This window comes from Terrapene carolina, unplaced genomic scaffold, assembly GCF_002925995.2.
Source record: "Terrapene carolina triunguis isolate 2854851 unplaced genomic scaffold, T_m_triunguis-2.0 Scaffold67, whole genome shotgun sequence".
Taxonomy (NCBI): domain Eukaryota; kingdom Metazoa; phylum Chordata; order Testudines; family Emydidae; genus Terrapene; species Terrapene triunguis.
In genome coordinates this window covers 48,629,386-48,652,396 of record NW_020664418.1, presented here as the reverse complement: position 1 = coordinate 48,652,396, position 23,011 = coordinate 48,629,386, and the positions used below count along the sequence as shown (strand labels likewise).

The window sequence follows — 23,011 nt, the reverse complement described above, 5'->3', positions numbered from 1 at the left end:
GGGGGGGGGGGGGAGGCAAATCAAGCCACTTGATTTATTTAGGACTTAAATCTGGATTGAAATTTTTGGTCTCTATCCCCTACAGCACTGATATCCTTAAGGATTACTTAGCTGCTATTAAGGGCTTGGCTACACTTACATTTTATAGCGCTCTGACTTGCTGGCTCAGGGGGTGAAAAATCACCCCCCCTGAGCGGAGCAAGTCAGAGCGCTTTAAAGCACTAGTGTAAACAGGCTCTGAGCGCTGGGGGCCGCACTCCCAGTGCTCGGAGCTAATCCCCTCGTGGATTACCAGGAGCGACCACACTTGCAATTCACACGCACGATGACACTTGCACGCGCGTGACCACACTTGCACTGCAAAGCACTGCCACAGCGCTTTGAAGTTTCCAGTGTAGCCAGGCCCTAAATGACTACTTTTATCAAGGCACCCTTTACAGGAATATCACAATGCTGGTTAAAGGAGCCTCATGAAGTGAAGTATATTTCCAGCCTATAAGGACATGAAAGTGGCTGAAATTCTATAACAAGCATGAGAGTTTGGGGCAGCCAAAAGGCTCCATTTCGCTTGGGAATCTGCCTCTTAAGACATGCAAACAAAGCCTCAGGGCTAGGTCATTCAGGGTAATACCAAGCCCTATAATGGCAACCACCAAATCTTTGTGTTTAGATGTGTACACAACCTAAACCGAAGACACACACACACACTTTAGCAAAGCACTTCTGCACATGCTTTACTTTGACAATGGGACTACTCATATGCTTTGAGTTAACCGTGTGCTTAAGTGCTTGTTAAACAGGGGCCATAGCTCCTTCTGGCACAAGCTTTCACTCTTAAATATAAAAATCCCACTCTGATCTTGGACAGGCAACATCTAACGATCAGCCACTGCTGGACCCATTCAGAGGGAGCAGCAGAGATGCCTTTGAAGACATGCATACTCCATACTGAAGTGCCTTGTAAGAGGTGAGATTTCAGTTCTGAAGATTGCTCAATCTCTCTGCCTTGCTATCTGCTATACTGTAAACTGAAAAACTAAATCTCATCTCCTGCAGCTGAAAAACTAACAGGTTGGTTAGAAACTACATTAGACTTGAAAATATGGAGACCCTAGACTACAGAATGCTTGATTGTTTGTATTTAAGGGATACCAAGTGCAAATAAAAGTTGAAACCAAAAAATACAAGAAATTAATGTATCGTGTTTCTAGTTTAGTCAAACCACAAGAAAGAAAAAATTAGCAGTTCACTCTTGCATTACTAAAAGAGTTGCAAAACCGGAAATCAGAAAGCTCACAGCAGAGCTGAAAGAACTTGGTGTTTTGTTGAACTTCCTCCCACAAAGCACATCAACATATGTGCCTTTTCTTTCTCTCACTTGTTAAAAGAGATAGTAAAAGTTTAACTTCCCTAATAAGCCTCACCCTGGTTATGCATAGCAATGTGTCTGCCTACCAATATATGAAAGGCAGCAATCGCTACTAAATCAAGTATTTGCAGCTTCAAAATTAGATTTCTAAGGCTTGGTCTACACTTACCCCCCAAGTCGAAGTAAGGTACGCAAATTCAGCTACGTGAATAACGTAGCTGAATTCGACATACCTTACTTCGAACTTACCGCGGTTCAGACGCGGTCCACACGCGGCAGGCAGGCTCCCCGTCGACTCCGCGGTACTCCTCTCGCTGAGCTGGAGTACCGCAGTTGACGGGGATCACTTCCTGGTTCGATTTATCGCGTCCAGACCAGACGCGATAAATCGAACTTGGAACTTCGATCCCCAGCCGCCGAACTAGCGCGGCAGTGTAGACCAGCCCTAAGTGTACAAATTTGTCTAGTGAATAGTCTTGACTGCAGCCAGTCTTACCAAAAAAACTTCACTAGGACTGTAGTTCAGTGGTATGATCTACTCTCAAATGCATTGAATGCCCATGGTCAGCTGAATTCTTAACAGTGATTAACCACGCCCTTTAATGGCTACTTTTTAGGTAAATGTAAACAAAAGATGTGCCACTCTCCCAACTGCTTCCAGAAAGTAGACATAAGGGAGGCAGGATTTCACCCAAGGAAATTCAACCAAAGAAAAGAACTGGGTCTGATTAGGGTGACCAGACAGCAAGTGTGAAAAATCGGGACGGGGGTGGGGGGTAATAGGATCCTATATAAGAAAAAGACCCAAAAATCGGGACTGTCCCTATAAAATCGGGACATCTGGTCACCCTAGGTCTGACTGAGAGCCAGGGCATCCAGCAGAAGTCCCTTCCACTTGCTGGAGACAGGAATCATTGGAGCCAGGCAGCCAAGAAACACCATGTGTAGGGTTGCCAACTCTGACAGAAGCTATTCTGGGAGATTCCCCCCCTCCCCCCCCCCAACATGACAATGTCATTTTCTTAAAATATCCTATTAAAATCTCCTGGATTGCTTTCAATAGTCACCGGGAGATTGATGCCGATTCTGGGAGACTCCGGCCAAACCTGGAGGATTGGCAACCCTATTTACATAGGTACAGGGACATCACTAAAAACTCTGTTCTTCGGTCTTCCCCCATTGTAAGGCTAGGACAGGTAGACAAAATCATAGCCTTCCAGCAGAGAAAGACAGAAGAAGAACAGAGCATTTGATGATGTCCCTGTACCTATGTAAAGGATTTCAAAATCAAAATGTACATGGCTTATATCTAGAGTATCTTTTACATCAGGATACAGTAAGTGCCAGTTTATAGCGGAACATAATTATTAGCTATATGATAGGTAACCCACTTTATTTAGCAAGGTTCTAGAAGAGTAAAACCTCCCACAGTACTTGTTACCTTTTAACGTAAAAAGCAAGTTCAAAATTCACAGTTACAAACACACATAAATACCATCTTCTTGTTGTAAGAAATGGACGTGGGTATTTCTAATGCGGCCTTCATCATGGTATCTGAGCACCAAAAAAGTTATGGAAGATCAATCATCTCCCACTGCTAAACACCAGAAACAGCTAGTTTGTAAGCCTTAGCATAGGGAATAAATTCTAAATGTAACATAAAAACAGGCAATTAGAAACCCAGAAACTGCCTTTCAAATAGGATAGACACACACAATCACTCTAGAGAGAAATATCTAGGTCGCTCATAGTTCAAATACTTTAAATACTCAAACATAATTGCTAACGTAATTGCAAAAAGGCTAACTATTGTTTCCATTATAACTTGTTGCTGAGTGAATTCAAATTTGGTTATCCTGATTTGAGGGCACTCAGTACTTGAATGATCAGGCCCAAAGTATGTACAGTGAAACGTACACTCTTTAACCTTGGGGTAAAACAAAAAGTATATACAGTATTTACCCATTTGATAGCTTATTGGGTAGTTTTAGTGGGGAAAATCCTGCTTCTACTCAAGTCAATAATTCCTACTAACTTCAGTAGGGTCGGGATTTTACCCCCATAGTTTAATCAATGGCATCTCACACACACACACACACACACACACACACACACACACACACACACACACACACTTACTTTTTAAACTTTTCAAAATACAGGCCTACACCCCTGAGCACCAGAGCTATTGTAACACCGACAGATCCCCGTCGTCAGCAGGGCGGATCGAACCTGGGATCTCAGTGCATGAGCCTCTACTGCATGAGCTAAAAGCCATATGGCTGTTAGCTAAGGCTGTAGAGCAGACTCATTAATCTCTCTCTCTCTCTCTCTCTAAGTGGTCTCAGTGCCACTAGATGGGACAGAACACCCCACCCAGGAGGTGTGAGAGTTACACTATGCTGACCTAACCCCTAGTATAGACACAGTTGGGTCCATGAAAGAATGCTTCCATTGGCCTAGCTACTGTCACTCAGGGAGGTGTCGTTTCTACAGCGATGGAAAAATCCCTCCCATCGCAATAAACTGCATCTACACTACAGGGTTACAGCAGCACAGATACAGTGCAAAGCTATGCCTCTGTAGCACAGATCTGGCTGCATTTGCTGACTTAACAACAACATTCTAGTTCGATATAATTTTGTTTTAGTCTTCAGTTGTTCTTGCATTTTATTTTCCACTTCTAATCCTGATCTTGAATGATGTGGACTTTATTAAAGCACAGTTTGAGGTTTTGAACTCTCAAAACTACTAAACTTGAAAAGTGAATATATTTTAAAGATTGGTGAGGATTATGTCAATCCTAGTGTACCAGAAATCAGCTTACATTTAAATGTAAGATCTAATTAGAAAAACCCTGAAAAATCACGTTTAATGCAACCATCACATTCTACAGTAAGTCCTGTGATCATCAGTTCAAATTAAAATAAATTTCTTTAATTCAGAACTAATTAAATAACGTTTGGTCAACCACATAGCCCTGCTATATGCAGGGAGATCTCCAGCAGGCAAATTTGAGCCACTACTAATAATATACGGCTTCAGCATTAGTCCTTTCATGTTACAGTTCGATTTTGACAGCTTATTATATATTAAAATCACTAACACAAAAACCTAGGTTTTTTTTTAATTGAGTAAATGGCTTAAAGTTTAGCTACAAACTACAGCTGTTTTGCACACTAAGAGCATATAGTTGATGCACTATTCGCCTAATGTGTTTGATAAGGGTTTGACATTTGTAACTGACATCACATCAACTTCTCCATTTTCTCAGTTTCATGTGTGTCAGTTTTAAGCCACTAAGCAAAGATTAGTTTGTCATATGCATGTTCTCTTATTTTCAGATCTACCAAATCAATTGTGAAAATGGGATGACCACCAATTACCTGCCTATCTGCATAAAAAGCGTTTTATTCCGAAGTGTTTCTTCGGTATTCATTGTAGTAACAAACTAAAATTTTGCAAGATTTGTGCGCACACACATCTGACTAGTCTGACAGACATCCACTTTTCCATTTTATAAAGTTACAAAGATCAGTTCCTCATAACCTTTCCTAACTGCTTCACACCCCTGAGCGCAGCAAGTTGCAGCGCTGTACAGCGCCAGGGTAGCCAAGGCCTCAGAGAAGTCTAGGGAGTGGCTAAACCAGTTCCTCAGAGACAAAGGACAAGCAACAAAGCTGATGGACCATTACCTGCTAGAGTGGCCATTCTTTGGCAAGGAAGGGGGCAGGGACAAAAATCTACATCAGAGCAAAGAAAGAGCATGAAGTTTCCTTTCTTCACCAGGCTGCCTGTGACCTTGCTCCCAGCTGTAAATGCTTCTCAAAGGGGGGACAGGACTATAAAAAGAAGGGGCAGACACCCCAAAACACTCCCCACCCATCGCATTCTCTGCACCAGAGAGAACAAAAGGAAACAGCCACTGGGCTCTGGGGGAGGGGTCCTGACCTGAACAGTTTTGTCAGTAATCTTGCTGGAAGTATGTGGTGAGAATTGCTTGAATCTAATATAATTTAAGTTAGACACTAGTAAGGACTTTATATTTTTCTTGTATGCCTCATTACTTGTACTCACTTAAAATCTCTCTTTGTTACAGTTAATAAATTTGTTTAATTGTTTTCACTAATCCAGTGCACAACCTGAAGTGTTCAAGTAACTCCATTTGGGGTAATAAGCAGTGTGTATATTATTCCCTTAAAGGAATAACAGATTTAATATATTTGTACTGTCCAGGAGAGGGCTGGGCAGTACAGGACATACATTTCTAGGGGAAAATCTGGGACTGGGAGTGTTGAGGTCACCCTGTGCTAATCTTTCTGGCTGGTAAGGGCAGAGACTTGGCTGGCTGGCTGCAGCACACAGTCATAGCTGGGAGCAACTTACATGCTGGAGGCTGTCAGCAGTCCAGGTTGGTGGCTACAGCAGCAAGGCATTGTAAAGGGCACCCCATGATACAGGACAGGGGTGACATGGCCCCCATTAGTCTAGATTGTGCCACGGTATGTCACAAGGACATAAGAATTGGGATTTATTACAGAACAATGCTTTTGAGGGTTTGGTGTAAAGCCTTATCACTAGGCTTGACAGAATTAAGTTTGTATTTTTTTAAATAATTTCAACAGGTAATATTGATTATTTTTAAGCTTTTTTAAAAAATTATTGATTTAAATGTTCAGTTATGAGAAATTATTAATGGGAGGTCAGACAATTATTTAATGTCAGGAGACATTGAGATTCAAAGTCAACGCTTTACATACAAATTGCCCTCATCACATGTCAAAATATAGAAAGTAAATATCCTTAAATCATCAAATCATCCCCGATTTTGCTATTCATTCACTAGTCCATTTGTAACGAGCCTAATTCAAACATTTTTAAATGACTGGATTTTGACTCAAGTTATCAAGCAGCATTTTTCTTTCTTTGCCTAGCTGTAACTTTGATGATCATTGATAGAAATATATTTTTGTTGGTTTGTGTATGTGCAGTGAAACTGATGCTTACTGACATTCACCAAAAATCGAATCCTTCTAAGCCTACTCACGACCAATATGCACTGCTAGAACACATTTAATTATAGATTATACTAATCGGCTTACATCAGGTGCATCGTCCAATACAGATGCTTTCCTGACTTTACAACACCTAACATTGTTAAAAATCAACTGTGTTCCATATACTGCTGAGCTGGGACCAGACATCTCCTCTTCTCATTTAAAAACAAAACAAAAAACAAAAAAAAACCTCCACAAGCCTATAGGCAGCCCTCTTGGGGCCAGAAGGGACGTTGTAAATCCCTTCAAGTCTCAGTGCAACAGACAATATAACCATAATCTTTTTTTATTAACTGCAGGGCTGTGGAAAAGCTAAACAAGAGTTGTGCACTGGAAATGCTCTGAAAGGAAAATGAGAGAATCTGCAATTGAATAGAGCAATGGCAGGAAATGATAATTCCACTACTCTGTGCTGTGGAGTCTGCTATTTTGAGTTCTCAAAAAGAGCACACACAGCTAGTGTAAAACACTAGCCATGTAGATTGAGGTTTACAAGTCCAATGTTGCTTTGTGAATATACTGTCCCCGCACTGGTACAGCTCACTACTGCAAGCTATATGGTATATTACAAGCCCAGAGAAGGTAAACAGAGACTGAATAGCTTCTGTATAGCCCTCTAACCTTGGCTGTCTGTCACAGAGAACATAGCACCAGGAGTTGCTGCAGCTACTCTAAATGGAAGGTCTTCAATTGTGGGGGAAGTAATTAGCATTCCAGTTTCTAATCAATGCTGCCCATTTTACAGGCATAAAAACTTGTATTAAAGCTAATGTTTAAAATCAAGTCTACACAAGTTAAGAAGGAAGGTACTGTACATCTGGGGTCAGGCTTGAGTGATGAGAGATTACAAGTATCGCTTACAAGGTTCACAAGATACATACATAGTAGATAACCAGCATAGATCCAGATTGGGGTGTGGGAGTTTTCAAAGCGTCAATGAATAAGTGATCTCAGGTATACCACTCATAGAATGTATTTAGAGTCCAAGTCAGTATTGGTGTAGCGAATAGGTGCATGGGTGGGTTTATCAGGGAAGGGAGTGGGTTATTTCCCTGACCCGCGGTCTCATTTACTCTACATTAGAAGATATTTTAACAGTCTGGAGCTACATTCTGAGGAAACAAGTGACAAGAGACTTACATCCATTGCCTTCTTTTGTTCTTGACAACAGAAAAAATGGCTGGTAAATTCCATTTGCCTACCTGGTAATCACATTGGCTACCTACAGTATTTGAGTACAAAGGGTATAATTCTATTTTGGGAATGATAAACGAAAGATCTGAGCCTTTTCTAGAATGTATGTAACCAAGTAACTACTCTGAAAAGGATTAAGCGAAACCTAAATAAATTAGGGTGCACAGAACTCAAGAAAAGTCTTTGACTAGTACTAGAGACTGACAACAGGTTCCATTTGTGAGAAGCAGGGAGCTAGTCATTCTGAATCCCAATTAAAGTCTCCAGGCTGGTCTCATCATGGGAAAAGGGGGATGAAATCAAAAAATTCCTATTCACCTATAAATGGTTCAAGGAATAAAAGAAACCAAAAGACAACAGTGCAGGCTGTATTTAAAACAGGAGAAATCACTACGGCCTGGAATGTCCATCAGCCATTTGGAGACAAAGCAAGTGGTAGACGACTAACACACTTTGAGGGGGAGGGAGGACTTCCTTGCAACAATGAAGGGGATACCTGAATCATTTGGGGCAAACATCCATTAAATAACCTAAGACATTAACGAAAACAACCATGTATCCAATAGCATAAAACAAATATTTTACTTTATTAAAGTAGAGAAATTAATACACAGCCTTTTTCTATACCGTAGTTAGTGGCACAGTGATTGTTAAGGAAGGCAGGTCCTCAATTGTATTTACATTTAGAGCAGGGGTCGGCAACCTTTCAGAAGTGGTGTGCAGAATCTTCATTTATTCACTCTAATTTAAGGTTTCGCGTGCCAGTCATACATTTTAACATTTTTAGAAGGTCTCTTTCTGTAAGTCTACAGTATATAACTAAACTATTGTTGTATGTAAGGTAAATAAGGTTTTTAAAATGTTTAAGAAGCTTCATTTAAAATTAAATTAAAATGCAGAGCCCCCCCCCGGACTGGTGCCTAGGACCCGGGCAGTGCGAGTGCCACTGAAAATCAGCTCGCGTGCCGCCTTCGGTTCGCGTGCCATAGGTTGCCTACCCCTGATTTAGAACTACCTATTTGTAACCCAGTTACTTAAAGTCTTTTCAAAGTTTTAACGTGTTTTTTTTTAAGCTGAATCAAGTGTTTACATCTATCGATTGCTAAACCAGTGGGTTTTTTCCTCACTGACATAAAAAAGCATTAGTATGCATTCCTCTTATATTTGTGGGGTTTTTTCAAAATGCCCCCATACCGCCTGTAGTCAGTTCTGCTAAAGACTAGACAATTACTATTTACCCTGCACTATAAGAAGAAACCAAAAGGACTGGTTCTCACATGCATGCCAGGAGTCCTACTGAAATTAATGGGACCACGTAAGCACATAAAGTTAAGAAAGTGCTTTGTTGAACCAGGGACCAGAACAGGAACACAAATTGCTATGTGCTGCTCTGTAAGACTCCAAATTATCCTAGTCAGCTACACAAATGTTATAGATTATAACCACAAGACAGTTTAAATACAAAAGTTTGCAGATCTTTCATAGGTTAGTAAATTTAAGTCCAGAAGGGACCATTATGATTATTTAATCTGATTTCCTCCATAACACACAGACCATAGAATTGTTTTTGTTTTTGCTGGGCCCAAGTTTTTGTGCAACTTTCTGGTTTAACCACCTGCTCTTACTTGTTCAGACTTCCTTATTTCTAAGTTCCATTTTCTAAAGCTTAGAGCCACAGTGCTTGTTGTTTTGCCCCTTCCTTCCAATGAGGATGTTGAATTTATTTATACTGGAGGCAGCAGTACTTAGTGTCTTAACTATAGTTACTATTTGAACCAACTTATGGGTGTTACTTAAGATGATGTGTCTGTTCTTGTGAACTACAGAACAAGCTGTCCCAAGAGGCAATCATTTCTTGTATCTAGAAATATTGGTTCTCTAAATCCTGCCTTGATTTAACATTTAAGCCAGTTTATATGCTAGAATCTGAAGCCCCCCCCCCCCACCCACCCCCATATTATTATTGAAGAGATATGCTAAATATAGAATTAACAACATTATAGCCTTACCTAGACTAGTTGGTTTTATCAGTTCATCCAGCAAGTCGTAAAAAGGTAATTTCTGAAGCTTTATGTCTGGATGGACAGGGTGGAGCGCGGATGTTAGGTGGGGAAGTTCCAGTTCATGTTTAGGTCCCAGAAGAGAAACAGGAAGCAATGGTGACGTTGCAGGGTGGCCATCGTAAGTGAGCTGTGGAATGGTAGATGGAGACAAAGTTGCTGGCATGGAAGTTGAGTGTACGCTGGGGAGAGACAAGTCTGCAGGTGTCATGATTTTCTGAGGGAACCTCCGCCTATAGAGTTCTTTAATTTTCATTTGGACAGCAGGGCTGCAGCCGGCTTTTAACAAATGCAGTGCTTTTGTGAGAAGTTCGTGTTTGCGTCCGTGCTTGTTCCTCCCCGCGTAGCCCAGAAGTACTTGCAGCTCAGAAACTCTAAGGCTCATAACCATTTGCTTGAAGACAAACAAAATTCACAAATATTAGTATCACAGTTACCACCTCTGCAGCGTTAATACTTCTCCGTTAATCTTTTTCCTCAGAGCTTATTTAGAAGCTGACACTTCTATCCCATCCTTGAGTATCTAAAACACAACTTAAAATGTGATCGTGTTTATTGAGTACTAGTAGCAATCTAGATCTAGAAAGTCTGCAACAGCCTTTTTACTTTAAAGGGACTGAACTTTCATTTGCTAAGTATGATCCAAGACCATCATGGCAGGAGTGAAAATTTTAGGAAAAAGCAGACCAGCTTCAGAAAAAGACCCGGGGGGTGCGAGGGAGAGAAGGGAGAAGATTTGTAATGTGAGATACCGGTATATTATTCAGAAGTTTAATATTTTTCTTTTAATTGTACATTTCAGTAAATGCACTTATGGTCTAATAATTTTGGTTCCACTAATGTGATCAAAATGTTAGGGAGTGCTTGGAGTGCAGGACACAAGTTTTAAAACACCATTTTGAATTAGCGTGTGCTACATGGAAATTTAGAGTAGTGTTTACAACAAAAAGAAACAGCAGAGCATAAATCCGTTAATTAAAAGAGAGAGAGAGAGAGAGAGAGAGAGAAACCATCTCTAAAATTCAGAGCCCGTTAACTGACAAGTACCAACTATCACAATGGACTATACTAATAAAATAACTTCAGCATAAAGCTTGCACTGTATTCAAGACAGTTATTTGGAAGGATATTTTGTTATCCACTATCTTACTTGATTCCTAGTCTTAGGGCTGTACACTGCTGCCTATCACCATAATACTTGAGCATAGTCAAAATATGTTAAAGTTAGAAGAAGAAATTACTGAAGTAGTCCGTGTATTGCTTTTAACCGTGAGTTTCTTTTGTCGTCACTGTTTTTCACCCCTCTTTCTCCACTTCTGCTAGTCAATTTTCAACCCCCATGTCAGTCATACCTCTCCCCCACATCCCTACTAAAAAGACAGAGAACTTAAGTGAAGGCAAAATAAGATGCAGCTACCTTAGCCACCATAGCTAGCAGCTATCAAGGACTAGTATACTCCAAACTTGAAAAAAAATCTTACATTTCATCGAGGTAACTTCAAATACTATGTTTTTTAAAATGCATTCTGTTTACGCTGTTTACCTGAAGTGGCTCCTCTAAACAGGAATGAATAATAAAATGTATATTATTTTTTAAAGTTAACAAGTACATGTGTTTATGGTCTAGGCCATTTCAGTGTTCTGAAGGACATATCACCTTGGTTTGCCTCAAGATCCATTTTCTCTTAGCCACTTACATCAAAAGCATTACCTGGTGCTGGGGTGGGAGTTTTTACATGGAAAGAAAACCTCCCGCAAGGTGGATAAAAAGAGAGCCAAATCATTTGACAGTGTTTAAGTTTGGTGATCCGGTCATTTTCAAAAGGCGTGACAGAACTTACATCAAACGGCAAAGAGGAACTAGAGTGTGCATTTGGGGCAAAGTGAGGGGGGGAAGGGAAAAAAGCTGCAGGTTTCAAAAATACTTAGGAGGTTTTATTTCATTTGGCATCGATAGGATCCTACCAAATTCACAGCTGTGAAAAACAAGTCATGGACCATGAAATCTGATCCCCCCTGTGAAATCTGGCTATTGTAGGGGAGGGGTAGGGCTCAGGGGGCCCCAGACGGGAGCTCAGACCATGGGCCGGGCTCCAGCTGCTAGTCCCAGCCCAGAGTGAGGAGGGACAGGACTTCCTTTTCCCCTGCAGGGGCCACTCTCAATCCTGGGTCAGACTCACCTCCAGAAACCTCCCCCACCTGCAGGAAGCTCCAAGGCCCAAACTGTCAGCCCCCGACCTGGGCAGAGAGGCTGCAGGGAAAACCCCAGACATATAGTAACCCATCCCCCCATACCCGCACTTCTGCTCTGTTGCTGGCAGTGGCATTGACTTTAGAGCTTGGCATCTGGCCAGCAGACACTGCTCTGAAGGCAGCACCCCTGCCAGTAGCAGCGCAGAAGTAAGGATGGCAATCCCACAACCCCTCTACAATAGCCTTACAACCTCCCACCCCCACAACTCCCTTTTGGGTGAGGTTACAACCCAAGTTCCCTCTAAGCCACACAGCTGCCTATTAAACCCCAGGCACGGGCCCAGGGCTGCAGCCGGGGGAGAGGCGCCCCTCCCCGCCGGCCCCAGTGTGGAGCTGCCAGGCAGAGGAGCCCCTCCGGAGCTGCCGCGGCCGGGAAGAGGTGTCTCTCCCCAGCCCCGAGCTGCTGCAACGAGAGGGCTGGGGAGAGTCCTCTCTCCTGACCGCAACCCCGGGGCAGCCTGCACCCCAAACCCCCCAGCCCCACCCCAGAGCCCACCTGCCCCGCACCCCAACCCTCTGCCCCAGCCCTGAGCCCCCTCTCACACTCCGAACCCCTCGGCCCCACCCCCACTATATGAACTTTGTTATGTGCACCAATATGAAGGTGATGTGTGTCACGTCACCTCCATATTGGTGCACATAACAAAATACATTCCGTACATGGGCGTAAAAAATTAGAGGGAACATTGGTTACAACACCATGAAATTTCATATGTAAAACATTTGAAACTGTGAAATTGACTATTTTAAAAATCCTATGACCATGAAATTGACCAAAATGAACCGTGAATTTGGTAGGGTCATAGGCATTGACCATCACTGTTAGCTGAATTACGATGAATTTTTCAGATGCCATTTCCAATCTAAAACTAGCAATTCACTTCTATTTTCCTTTTCAAACACTCAAAACATTATATATAGGCTTCTCCTTTCCATTTATGATTGTATCCTCTGGTCTCTTTACTCTTGCATAGTCTCTCCTTCTATTTCCCAAGATGGCCTGCTGAATGAAACCAATGACAAGTCTAGATTGCTTCACTTCGCTTAGGGAACCGAGAGGACTCGTGTGTACTAAATGAAACTGAGAATCCTCTGTGCATACAGTACTTCCCTACAACCCCAATAGAAACAAAGTCCTAAACAAGGCTCTGGTCAGTTTCTCTTTGGAATCTCTGCCAATGACTGGGGAAGAGTTCTATTCAGAATAGCAACAGACCAATGTGACCCCACTCTGAAGGATTTTCCTGCAGGGGAATTTTGGAAATGCAAGGGGTCATGGGAAATTAAAAGCCCATAGTCCCAAAATGACCACCTGTTTTTTCTTGTATGGAATTTTCTAAAACCCTACCTTTATTATTCAGTATTTCTGATGTCAATTTACAATGATAAATTTCAAGACAATATTCATTGGGTTTGAGGAGTAATTAGTATAAGTTGAGGCCTAAAATAACTGCTATATTTTGTAGGCAGGTAGCATCAGGCTTCTGAGTTTCCACAAACATGGAAACTGCTGTGGAGTCCACTCCTTACCACCGTTTGCTGCCTTAGTATAATGAAAAATCTAAGATTCCATTTAAAAAAAAAAAAATGATGTTGCCACCTGTGGCTATGAAGATAACTTGAGGTGCAAAATGAGTATAAAATGATGCTTTGCTGTATTCCCAAACTCTTCAAACCACCAAAACAATAGTTCTGATATGTATACTGCCTCGCTCACTTAATGAATTAACTCTGAAACCTAAAATATGACCATATTATAGAGAGCTCTCACTACTTGTTGTTTTAGCAGAAACATGCTTATCCCACAAACCCAACCAATCTTCCCCAACTCCCTAGATGTCAAGAGTCTGAAATGTTCCCTACCCACCTCCTAAAACCTCCAGCTTTCTGCATGAAATCTTCTACAGTGTGGGTAGGTATTGTCAATGTAAGAGTCTGTGGTGGACTAAAAACCGAAGGAACACAATATAAAAAAAATTAGCTATTGTACTGATTATATAATTCATTTTAATATTTAAATACCTTCATTTTAATTTAAATAAAGTTGTCACATAATTTCTATATTTCTGTTAACATAAGAATGGCCATACTGGGTCAGACTAAACGTCTATCTAGCCCAGTATCCTGTCTGACAGTGGCCGGAACCAGATGCTTCAGACGGAATGAACAGAACCCGGCAATTATCAAGTGATCCATCTCCTGTCGTCCAGTCCCAGCTTCTGGCAGTCAGAGGTTTAGGGATGCCCAGACCATGGGGTTGCAACAGACAAATACGAACCAAGGACCATGCTGCAGAAATTAGGGCCAGCTCGGTGCAGAGTACACATGGTTTAGGCTCAGTTGAGAGATCTATTAGCATCTTTTACACGTGCAGCTACTCTATACTCCTCTTCTAGCTAAAGGGTATTTCTTTATATGGATTTACTTAAGTAGAGCAGATGAGCTATTTCATAAAAAGAGAGGGTGTCTTAGAACATTTCAGTCACTCACAATATAGTGTTGACAACTGAGAGAGAAAGTGACATTTAAGTACATCTGAGACACTGAAATACAACATGTAAATCTTCCTTGTGTTTAAAGAGACCCATTTGTTAAGCTGAAGGGTTTAAACAACTACTATAACCATTTCCTCAGTGGCTAGAATCCCTCATAATTCTGCAGTTTTCTTGCTTTGGTAAGAATATACAGATTCAGTCCTTGGAAACATTGGGGAAACCCAGACTGGATAAGGAAGTTTTCCAACTAGAGAGACACCCCACGAATAGGCATTTTCCCCTTAAAGGTTAAGCACCCAAAATTTGTAGTAAGTACTGATATGATGAAAGCATGATCCATAGCATAAACAAACTTCATTAACCAAAATAAATAACATTCTTCACTGGATTATACTTGCAACATTAAGAAGCTAAAAGTGACATGGTGTTCCCTTAAACAGGTGTACTCAATCAACTTGAAACTATTTTAAAGTTGATTTTTGAAACAAACTAGATTTCCGGTATTTTCTTATTGATTTTTGTAGTTTTATGATGTTTTCCCATTTTATTGATTTTATCCCTCCTTCCCTGTTGTAGCATAAGAGCTACAGAAAAAATATGGGAACTCACTAAGGCCACATCTACACTAGCATTCCGCCAAGCTAGCTGTCAGTTAGGGGTCTGAAGAGGTTTGAGCCCTGACTGACACAACTGTGCTGGCAGAATCTCCGAGTATAGATGGAGTTACACCTCCAAAACTGTGCTTTTACTAGTACAGGTTGTTTTGCTTGGGAGGTGAGGGGGTGGAGTAAGCTACGCAAGAAAACCCCAGCTTTGCCAGTATAAGCTGCATTCACACTAGGAGCCCTTTGCCAGAAAAGCATTCCTAGTGTAGATATAGTCAAACTATAGTGAGGAAACACTGACTATACACCAAGTGCTGTCAAGCAAAGTAAACAATCAGAAAAAATAATTCTCTGATTTTTTCCAGCATCATCTACACTTCAATGTTTTGCTGATATGGCTATACAGGCAAAACTCCTTTAGCACAGACACATTTTAATATAGTACATGTCATAAAGCAGAGTATAAGCAGCGAAGTCAAAAAACACAAAGGGCCTAGGACAGCTTAAGGGCTGTTCAAAGTGAATATCAGGGTAAGATGATAAACAAGCATTGTAAGGAAAGTATCTGTATTTTGACTCATTAGTCATGACCTTGTAACACTAGAGGCTAGATCTAACCTGAAAATATAAATCTGATATTTCTTGTTTGGCTACATAACACACAAATCTATGCTCCTGTGTAATAGTGTGGAGCATTAGTCATGAAGGAGAATTATCTTACGTGTAAAACTCTCACCCTGGTCTTCCAGTGCTGTATCTCATGGTTCATTTTTCACTTTAAGACACAGATGCACTGATGGCCTTGAGCGAGTCATTTAATTTCTGTATCTCAGTGTGAGTGATGTGCAGACTAAAACACTTCGAAAAGAGCACTCTATAAGTATTATTCAAAATTTGCCCTCTTGGCTTTATGACTCTCATGGACTTGTTCCACCCCAACTCTGACATGGTTGCACACATCTATTTCCCTCCTAACAGGAAAGGATGTTCTTCCATTTGTGCTGCCTCTAGGTCTCTGTCTTCCCCAATCCTTTCCAAACAAATAACTACTTTTAAATTAAGCCAGAGTTTTAGCAAACACTGGAAGTAAAGATTGTACAAGCACCAAAGGCAAAAAGATAACATCTAGGTGCATTTAAGGGCAGGAGCAAGGAAGGAGATTTTTGCCTAAAGCTCCCACATTGGCCAACACTCTCGCATTTCAGTATGTGAAAGAGACAACCCAGCAAATGAGTATTTCTACATCACAGTAGTTGGTCAAGTGGCATACTTAGAGAAGTCAGGAAGGACAAATTAGTCCAGGATGCTGACTAAAAAGTTGTGACCCTTCTCTGGAATGTTACTGCATTGGCAGACACTTTTAAATATATATTTGGATGGGCACCAAACCACACTTTTTGCCTAAAGCCACACAAAGACCTTTATGATGCTCCACCCATTATTCTAAAAGGTCTTACTCAGTACCAAGAAAGCTGAATACCTTATTCATCTTTTAAAGGAAGTAAATATATATTTTTTTAAAAACAGAAAGGAGGGGGAAGGTAGATAAAGACAAAGGGTAGAGTGGAAGTGTGGGGAAAACTATAATCTTAAAGATTAGCTAGAAGTGACAGGGAAGTAGCAGAAAAAACAACAGAATGGGAAAAAATGGAAGAGGGAAAAGGTACCACCACTAGGAGAACTTTCCCACGTAAAATCAAAGATTAAAATCCCAAAGAATTTGTTTTAAGTTGCCAGGAATGTAACAAGTGGCAATAGTTATAAAATGTCTCCAAAACAAGGACAGGTGGGGAGGGTGATAAAGAGAACACAAGTTTGTTTCCTGGGATGGTTCTTCCTTCCCATTCAGAGTTAATTTTTTTTAAATGTTAACTTATTCTCTCTCTCTCTCACACACACACACACACACACCCAACAAAAGCCTCTCCAAAACCATAAATCATAGTCGCTGCAGAATTTCTATTGAGTTTCCAACAGGAAATACACAGTTAATTATCAGAGCTAACAGCCCTGGTGCTGATTCCAAGGAAATGCAAAGTTTTCTTTTAAATATATAACTGATGGAAGTCAAACAAAGTCCCAATGGCATATAAATGGATTTCAGAAGGCTCAGAATAGCTTCTAGTTCTTATTAGTGGCATGAGAAACAAGACATCAAAAATTTGGGGTATCTGTATAGATACAAAGTTGAAGACTTATTGTATTATTACCTGATCCTGCAAACACTTATGCACATATATAATTTTACTCACTTGGGTAGCTCCACTGACTTACCTGGGACTACTTATGTGCTTAAATGTTGGAGGACCTGAGCCTGATTTATAAAAGTCCAAGTTATGCTAGCTGTAAGCAGGAACCTCTGACATTATCTGTATATTCATTTAAATAATTAATGATTTACAAAAACAAAAATTAAAAAGGAAAGCTGTCTTTGCTCTACTCTGCGCAGAGTGGAAGGCAAGGGCCAGTCTACACTAAGATTTTGTAAGGGCTTCCATCACAGAGGTATTGAGGGTAAGTCTACACTACAATCCTTACAGCTGCAGTGCTGCATGCAACTATAGTTGCTGTAGTATAAGCACTTGCTTCAGCAATGGAAGGGGCTTTTCTGTCTAGAGTAAATCGACCTCCTTGAGAGGGAGCAGACAGATTATAGAAAGAATTCTTCCATCGCTCTACCGATACCAACTCAGGTCGGCTTAACTATGTCTCACAGCAGTGTACATTTTTCACACTCCTGTAGCTAGATCGATCTAAGTTTTAGATGTAGACTAGACCTGAATAGATAAGGAGAACTGGCAGCAGTTATTGTTTAGATGAGCCTTAAGGATTCAGACACATTTAGTGTTAGCAGAGTTCTACAATTGTTTCCCAGACAAATACAGACAGACATTTTTTCTTCTTCTGTGATTCAAGCTATAAACTACTACTCTAAGAAGTTTATAGCATGGTTCTAAAATATGGTTCTAACTGAGGTCCTCAAAAATTAATCCTTGTTCACAATGAAAACCATACTAAAGGATTAAGTCATAGTACAGAAAGGGTCTCCATTAATCTCACTATACCTACAGCATCCAGCAGTATTAACACATTGTTTCACTGCCAGATAGCTCTTTGACACTAGAAACAAGTCTCTCTCTCTCTGGATGTTCTGGTAAAAATCTTACGATTCCTGGTGATGAGGCTTTGTGAAGTTCCCCTCTGGTGTTATCTGGACTGGTGATCTGCTAGGTCACTCCAATCCTTGACTCTGGGAGCCAGCCTTACCCCGCTCTGCTGTGAGAACCCCCACTCCTGGGCTGCTCACGCCCAGCCTCTGGCATGTAAGCTGCTCCCAGCTACTTGCAACCAAATGACTTATCCCAAGGGGAGCCTCTGACACACTTCAAACCAAACGCACTGCTTCAGGTAGAATAAACAAACACATTTATTAACTATAAATATAGATTTTAAGTGATTATAAGTCAAAGCACAACAAGTCAGATTTGGTCAAATGAAATAAAAGCAAAATGCATTCTAAGCTGATCTTAACACTTTCAATGCCCTTACAAACTTAGATGCTTCTCACCACAGGCTGGCTGGTTGCCCTTCAGCCAGGCTCTCCCCTTTGATCAGCGCTTCAGTCGCTTGGTGTGGTGTCTGTAGATGTAGGTGGGAGAGGAAGGGCATGGCAAACGTCTCTCCTTTTATCATGGCCCTTCCTTGCCCCCACCCCTTCAGAGTAAGATGAGCATTACTGAGTCTCTTCAAGCAAGGTTGAGCAATTCCCCTGGTGTGGCCTCATGCAGGTGAGTCATTGCATTGTAGCTCCCTTGCTGGACAATGGTTGTTGATGGACTGTTTGACACCCCGCCCAAGCATTGGTTACTTTCCTTGCTGTTGCCTCTGGGGAGCTAATATCTGGCTGATTCCCCCAACTTACAGAATGTTTTAGTGACCACCATACTACATAATTCTCATAACTTTATATGCATTAATGATATACATGTATGGACAGAGAAACGACTTTCAGCAGATCACAACCTTTCCCGATACCTTGCAAGGCATGCTTTATATGTAAGATCACGATTATATGAAAATGAGGGTTACAGCATGCTCCCCCAAGGTATAGAACTACTCTAAGAAGTTTATAGCATGGTTCTAAAATATGGTTCAAAAATTAATCTTTGTTCACAATGAAAACCATACTAAAGGATTAAATCATAGTACAGAAAGGGTCTCCATTAATCTCACTATACCTACAGCATCCAGCAGTATTAACATATTGTTTCACTGCCAGATAGCTCTTTGACACTAGGAACAAGAGTCTCTCTGGGTGTTCTGGTAAAATCTTATGATTGCAGGTGATAAGGTTTTACATCACATATGGCTAAGATTTGTTCATCCCTTCAGGGATTTTACAAACTAAACAACTGGAATTCCAGGATCACAGTAAGATTTATGAAAATATTAGCAAGGATGTCAGGAAGAACAACATATTCCTTCTCTGTATGAAGCCACATTCCCTAATCTTAAATCCCATTTGTAAGACTAGCATGCTGTTAAGATAGAACTATAAAAATTGTAATCAGCCAATTGAAAAATTGCAAGAGAGAGTAAGACCCAAAAATTCATGGAAACCTCAAGCCCCTCCATGACAGGTTGTAACTTCCTGCATCTGTCTAATGCATACAGAACACTAAAAGGCTGAAGTTACAGTAATTCAATATGGAAGGGAGGCAAAAGCAGAAAAGTACAGTAATAAATATACAACACACTATAACCTTTATGGAGGATATTGCTATTCATAATGAAAAACTCAGCTCCTTTCTGGTGTTACCCAAGCAATGTTTTCCCAAAGTGGTGTAAAAAAAATGTACAAAATAATTAGGGCTGTTGATTAATCCCAGTTAACTCAGGTGATTAACTCAAAAAAATTAATCACGATTAATCGCACTGTTAAATAGAATACCAATTGAAATTTATTAAACATTTTTGGATGTTTTTCTACATTTTCAAATATATCTATTTCAATTACAACACAGAATTGAAAGTATACAGTGCTCACTTTATATTATTATTTTTGATTACAAATATATGCACTGTAAAAATTATAAAAGAAATTGTATTTTTCAATTCACCTCATACAAGTACCGTAATGCAATCTCTTTATCATCAAAGTGCAACTTACAAATGTCATTTATTTGTTACATAACTGCACTCAAAAACAAAATAATGTAAAACTTTAGAGCCTACAAGTCCACTCAGTCCCACTTCTTGTTCAGCCAAGAGAAAACAAGTTTGTTTACATTTACAGGAGATAATGCTGCCCACGTCTTGAGAACAGGCATTCACATGGCACTGGCGTCACAAGATATTTACGTGCCAGATGCGCTAAAGATTCATGCACCTCTTCATGCTTCGGCCATCGTTCCAGAGGACATACGCATGTCCATGCTGATGACACTTGTTAAAAAAATAATGCGTTAATTAAATTTGTGACTGAACTCCTTGGTGGAGAATTATATGTCTCCTGCTCTGTTTTACCCGCATTCTGCTATATATTTCATGTTATAGCAGTCTTGGATGATGACCCAGCACATGTTGTTCGTTTTAAGAACACTTTCACTGCAAATTTGACAAAATGCAAAGAAGATACCAATGTGAAATTTCTAAAGATAGCTACAGCACTCGACCCAAGATTTAAGAATTTGAAGTGCCTTCCAAAATCTGAGAGGGACGAGATGCAGAGCATGCTTTCAGAAGTCTTAAAAGAGCAACACTCTGATGTGGAAACTACAGAACCCCAACCACCAAAAAAGAAAATCAACCTTCTGCTGGTGGCATCTGACTCATGGTAAAAATGAACATGCGTCAGTCCGCACTGCTTTGGATCGTTATCGAGCAGAACTCATCACCAGCATGGATGTATGTCCTCTGGAATGGTGGTTGAAGCATCATGGGGAATCTTTAGCACATCTGGCACGTAAATATTCTATTATTGTTTACCAGCACGATTAATCGCACGATTAATTGTGATTAATTTTTTTAATCGATTGACAGCCCTAAAAATAATAAGTAGGTGCCAATTAGATGTTCCTGTAATACACAGGTGATGATGTAGCATCCCTACCTGAGGAAAACCTTATTTTATGTATTTATGTCCTGAGAAGAACAGTTCATAATCATTCATTTTGAACAAACGCATTCATTCACTGGTCCAATTTGCAAATAAAAAGTTTCAGGTAACCTTATTTTATTGTTAAAAATAATTTGCAATCCAAGTGATTTCAACATACTGCAACTGCAAGGAAAAAATTAAACTAGGATTGATTCAGTGTGCTAGTTCCCTCTCTTCTAAATCAGTCACCTTAAGCACCTCACATGTAACACCACCTAGTTCATGGTTCTGATTTGCTAATACTGTACTAGGCTTCTCACTCCAGTGGCAAAAGTATGACATACAGCTTCAAAAGTCAAATACCATTTACTGTATAATGTTCTCACACAACACCTGTCAGTTTTCTTGCTAATAATACCACTGAAAACCTTTTAATATATCAGTTCAAAAAACAGTTTTAGCACTTCAGAGTTATTAAAAATTCTGTTTGGACATCTAAGAATAGAAAAAACATCTTTCTTGCACAATGGCTTACTGATTTATTATAGATTAACTCCCATCATTTTGTTTTAAGGTCTCAGAAATGAGCTGTCTTTGATGTCCAGAACCTGTGGTCTTGTTTATAACGGACCCAGCTGCTAATGAAAATTCCAAGATGTCATGGGAGTACATCATTGTCAATATATTACTGGAGTGTGGATAGTAACGGAATAGCCTCTAAACCTCTTTTTTTTTTTTTTTGGCAGTTTGGCCAACAAACTTAACAACAACAAAATAAATCAAAATAAACAAATGAAAATACCCAACTTATTGTGTAGGTGGTGGTTTAAGGCCAAGATTTTTCAAGTGTCACTAGCAATTTCGACAAAAAACAAGGAGTCCGGTGGCACCTTAAAGACTAACAGATTTATTTGGGCATAAGATTATGCCCAAATAAATGTTAGTCTTTAAGGTGCCACCGGACTCCTTGTTGTTTTTGTGGATACAGACTAACACGCCTACCCCCTGATACTTGATAGCAATTTCTAGTTATCCAAATGCCCAACTTAAGAAACCTGAGACAGGGGCACTCACTCCTGAGTCCTGCTAGTGGCTGGGTGTGGTACTACAATCGTTTTCCTGCTCCTGGCACCCTCTGCAAGGCGGGTCTTCAGTAGCTCAGCCCTCCAGTTAAAAATCACACAGTGAGCAATGGACCACTTCCGGCGTAACAAATAGTTCAACACAGTATCAACCCTCACCAGAGTCTTTAGCCTCACTGCTGGGTCCTTTACATCCAGCTAACCTGCTATGGCCCTGCAGCTCCTTTTATCTAAGCCTGCTGGGCTCTGGTTAGCTGCTTCCTCGAGGCCTCTCTCCTCACCACAGGGCCTCCAGCAGGGGGCCACAAAGGCCTGGTACACCCCATCACACCACCAAAAAAGGGCTTGATTTTCAGAAAGCACCAAGCATCTATATTTTGAAAACCAGGCCCCTTTAGAGTGCCTCAAGTAGGTCACACACAAATCACTAGTCACTTTTGAAAATCTTGGCCTCAACTCTGTTTGGACTAAGGTAGGACACACTCACCTGTACCTAAATGATCTTCACTATAGGGGCAAATAGGTACCTAGATGGATATATGTGGGAATGACTGTTTCTATTTCCATCTGAACTGTGCTGCAAGTAAAAGGTGCTCTGACATTCTGTCTGGAATCTCTTCTCATTGATAGATATGCTCAATGTTATTCAAAGATCATCTCTGTGTGGTCAGTTGTTTGAAGCCAGAACATTTTTAAAAGCTTCCTTTATTGAAGAAAACAATTTCTAAGATGTTATGATCCTTGAATCAACCTACCCCAAAGTGAGGAAATAAGTTGATGACTGGTTTCTAACCAT

General features: G+C 40.5%; 1 protein-coding gene across 1 annotated transcript in view; it reads right to left on the bottom strand.

Moving 5' to 3' along the window:
* PIAS1 (protein inhibitor of activated STAT 1) overlaps nt 1-23,011 on the bottom strand; it is an 84,837-nt gene that overhangs the window by 34,942 nt on the left and 26,884 nt on the right. Inside the window, exon 2 of the mRNA XM_024199530.2 lies at nt 9,630-10,074. Within this exon, the coding sequence (XP_024055298.1) occupies nt 9,630-10,074 (445 nt within the window). The remainder of the gene's footprint in view (nt 1-9,629; nt 10,075-23,011) is intronic.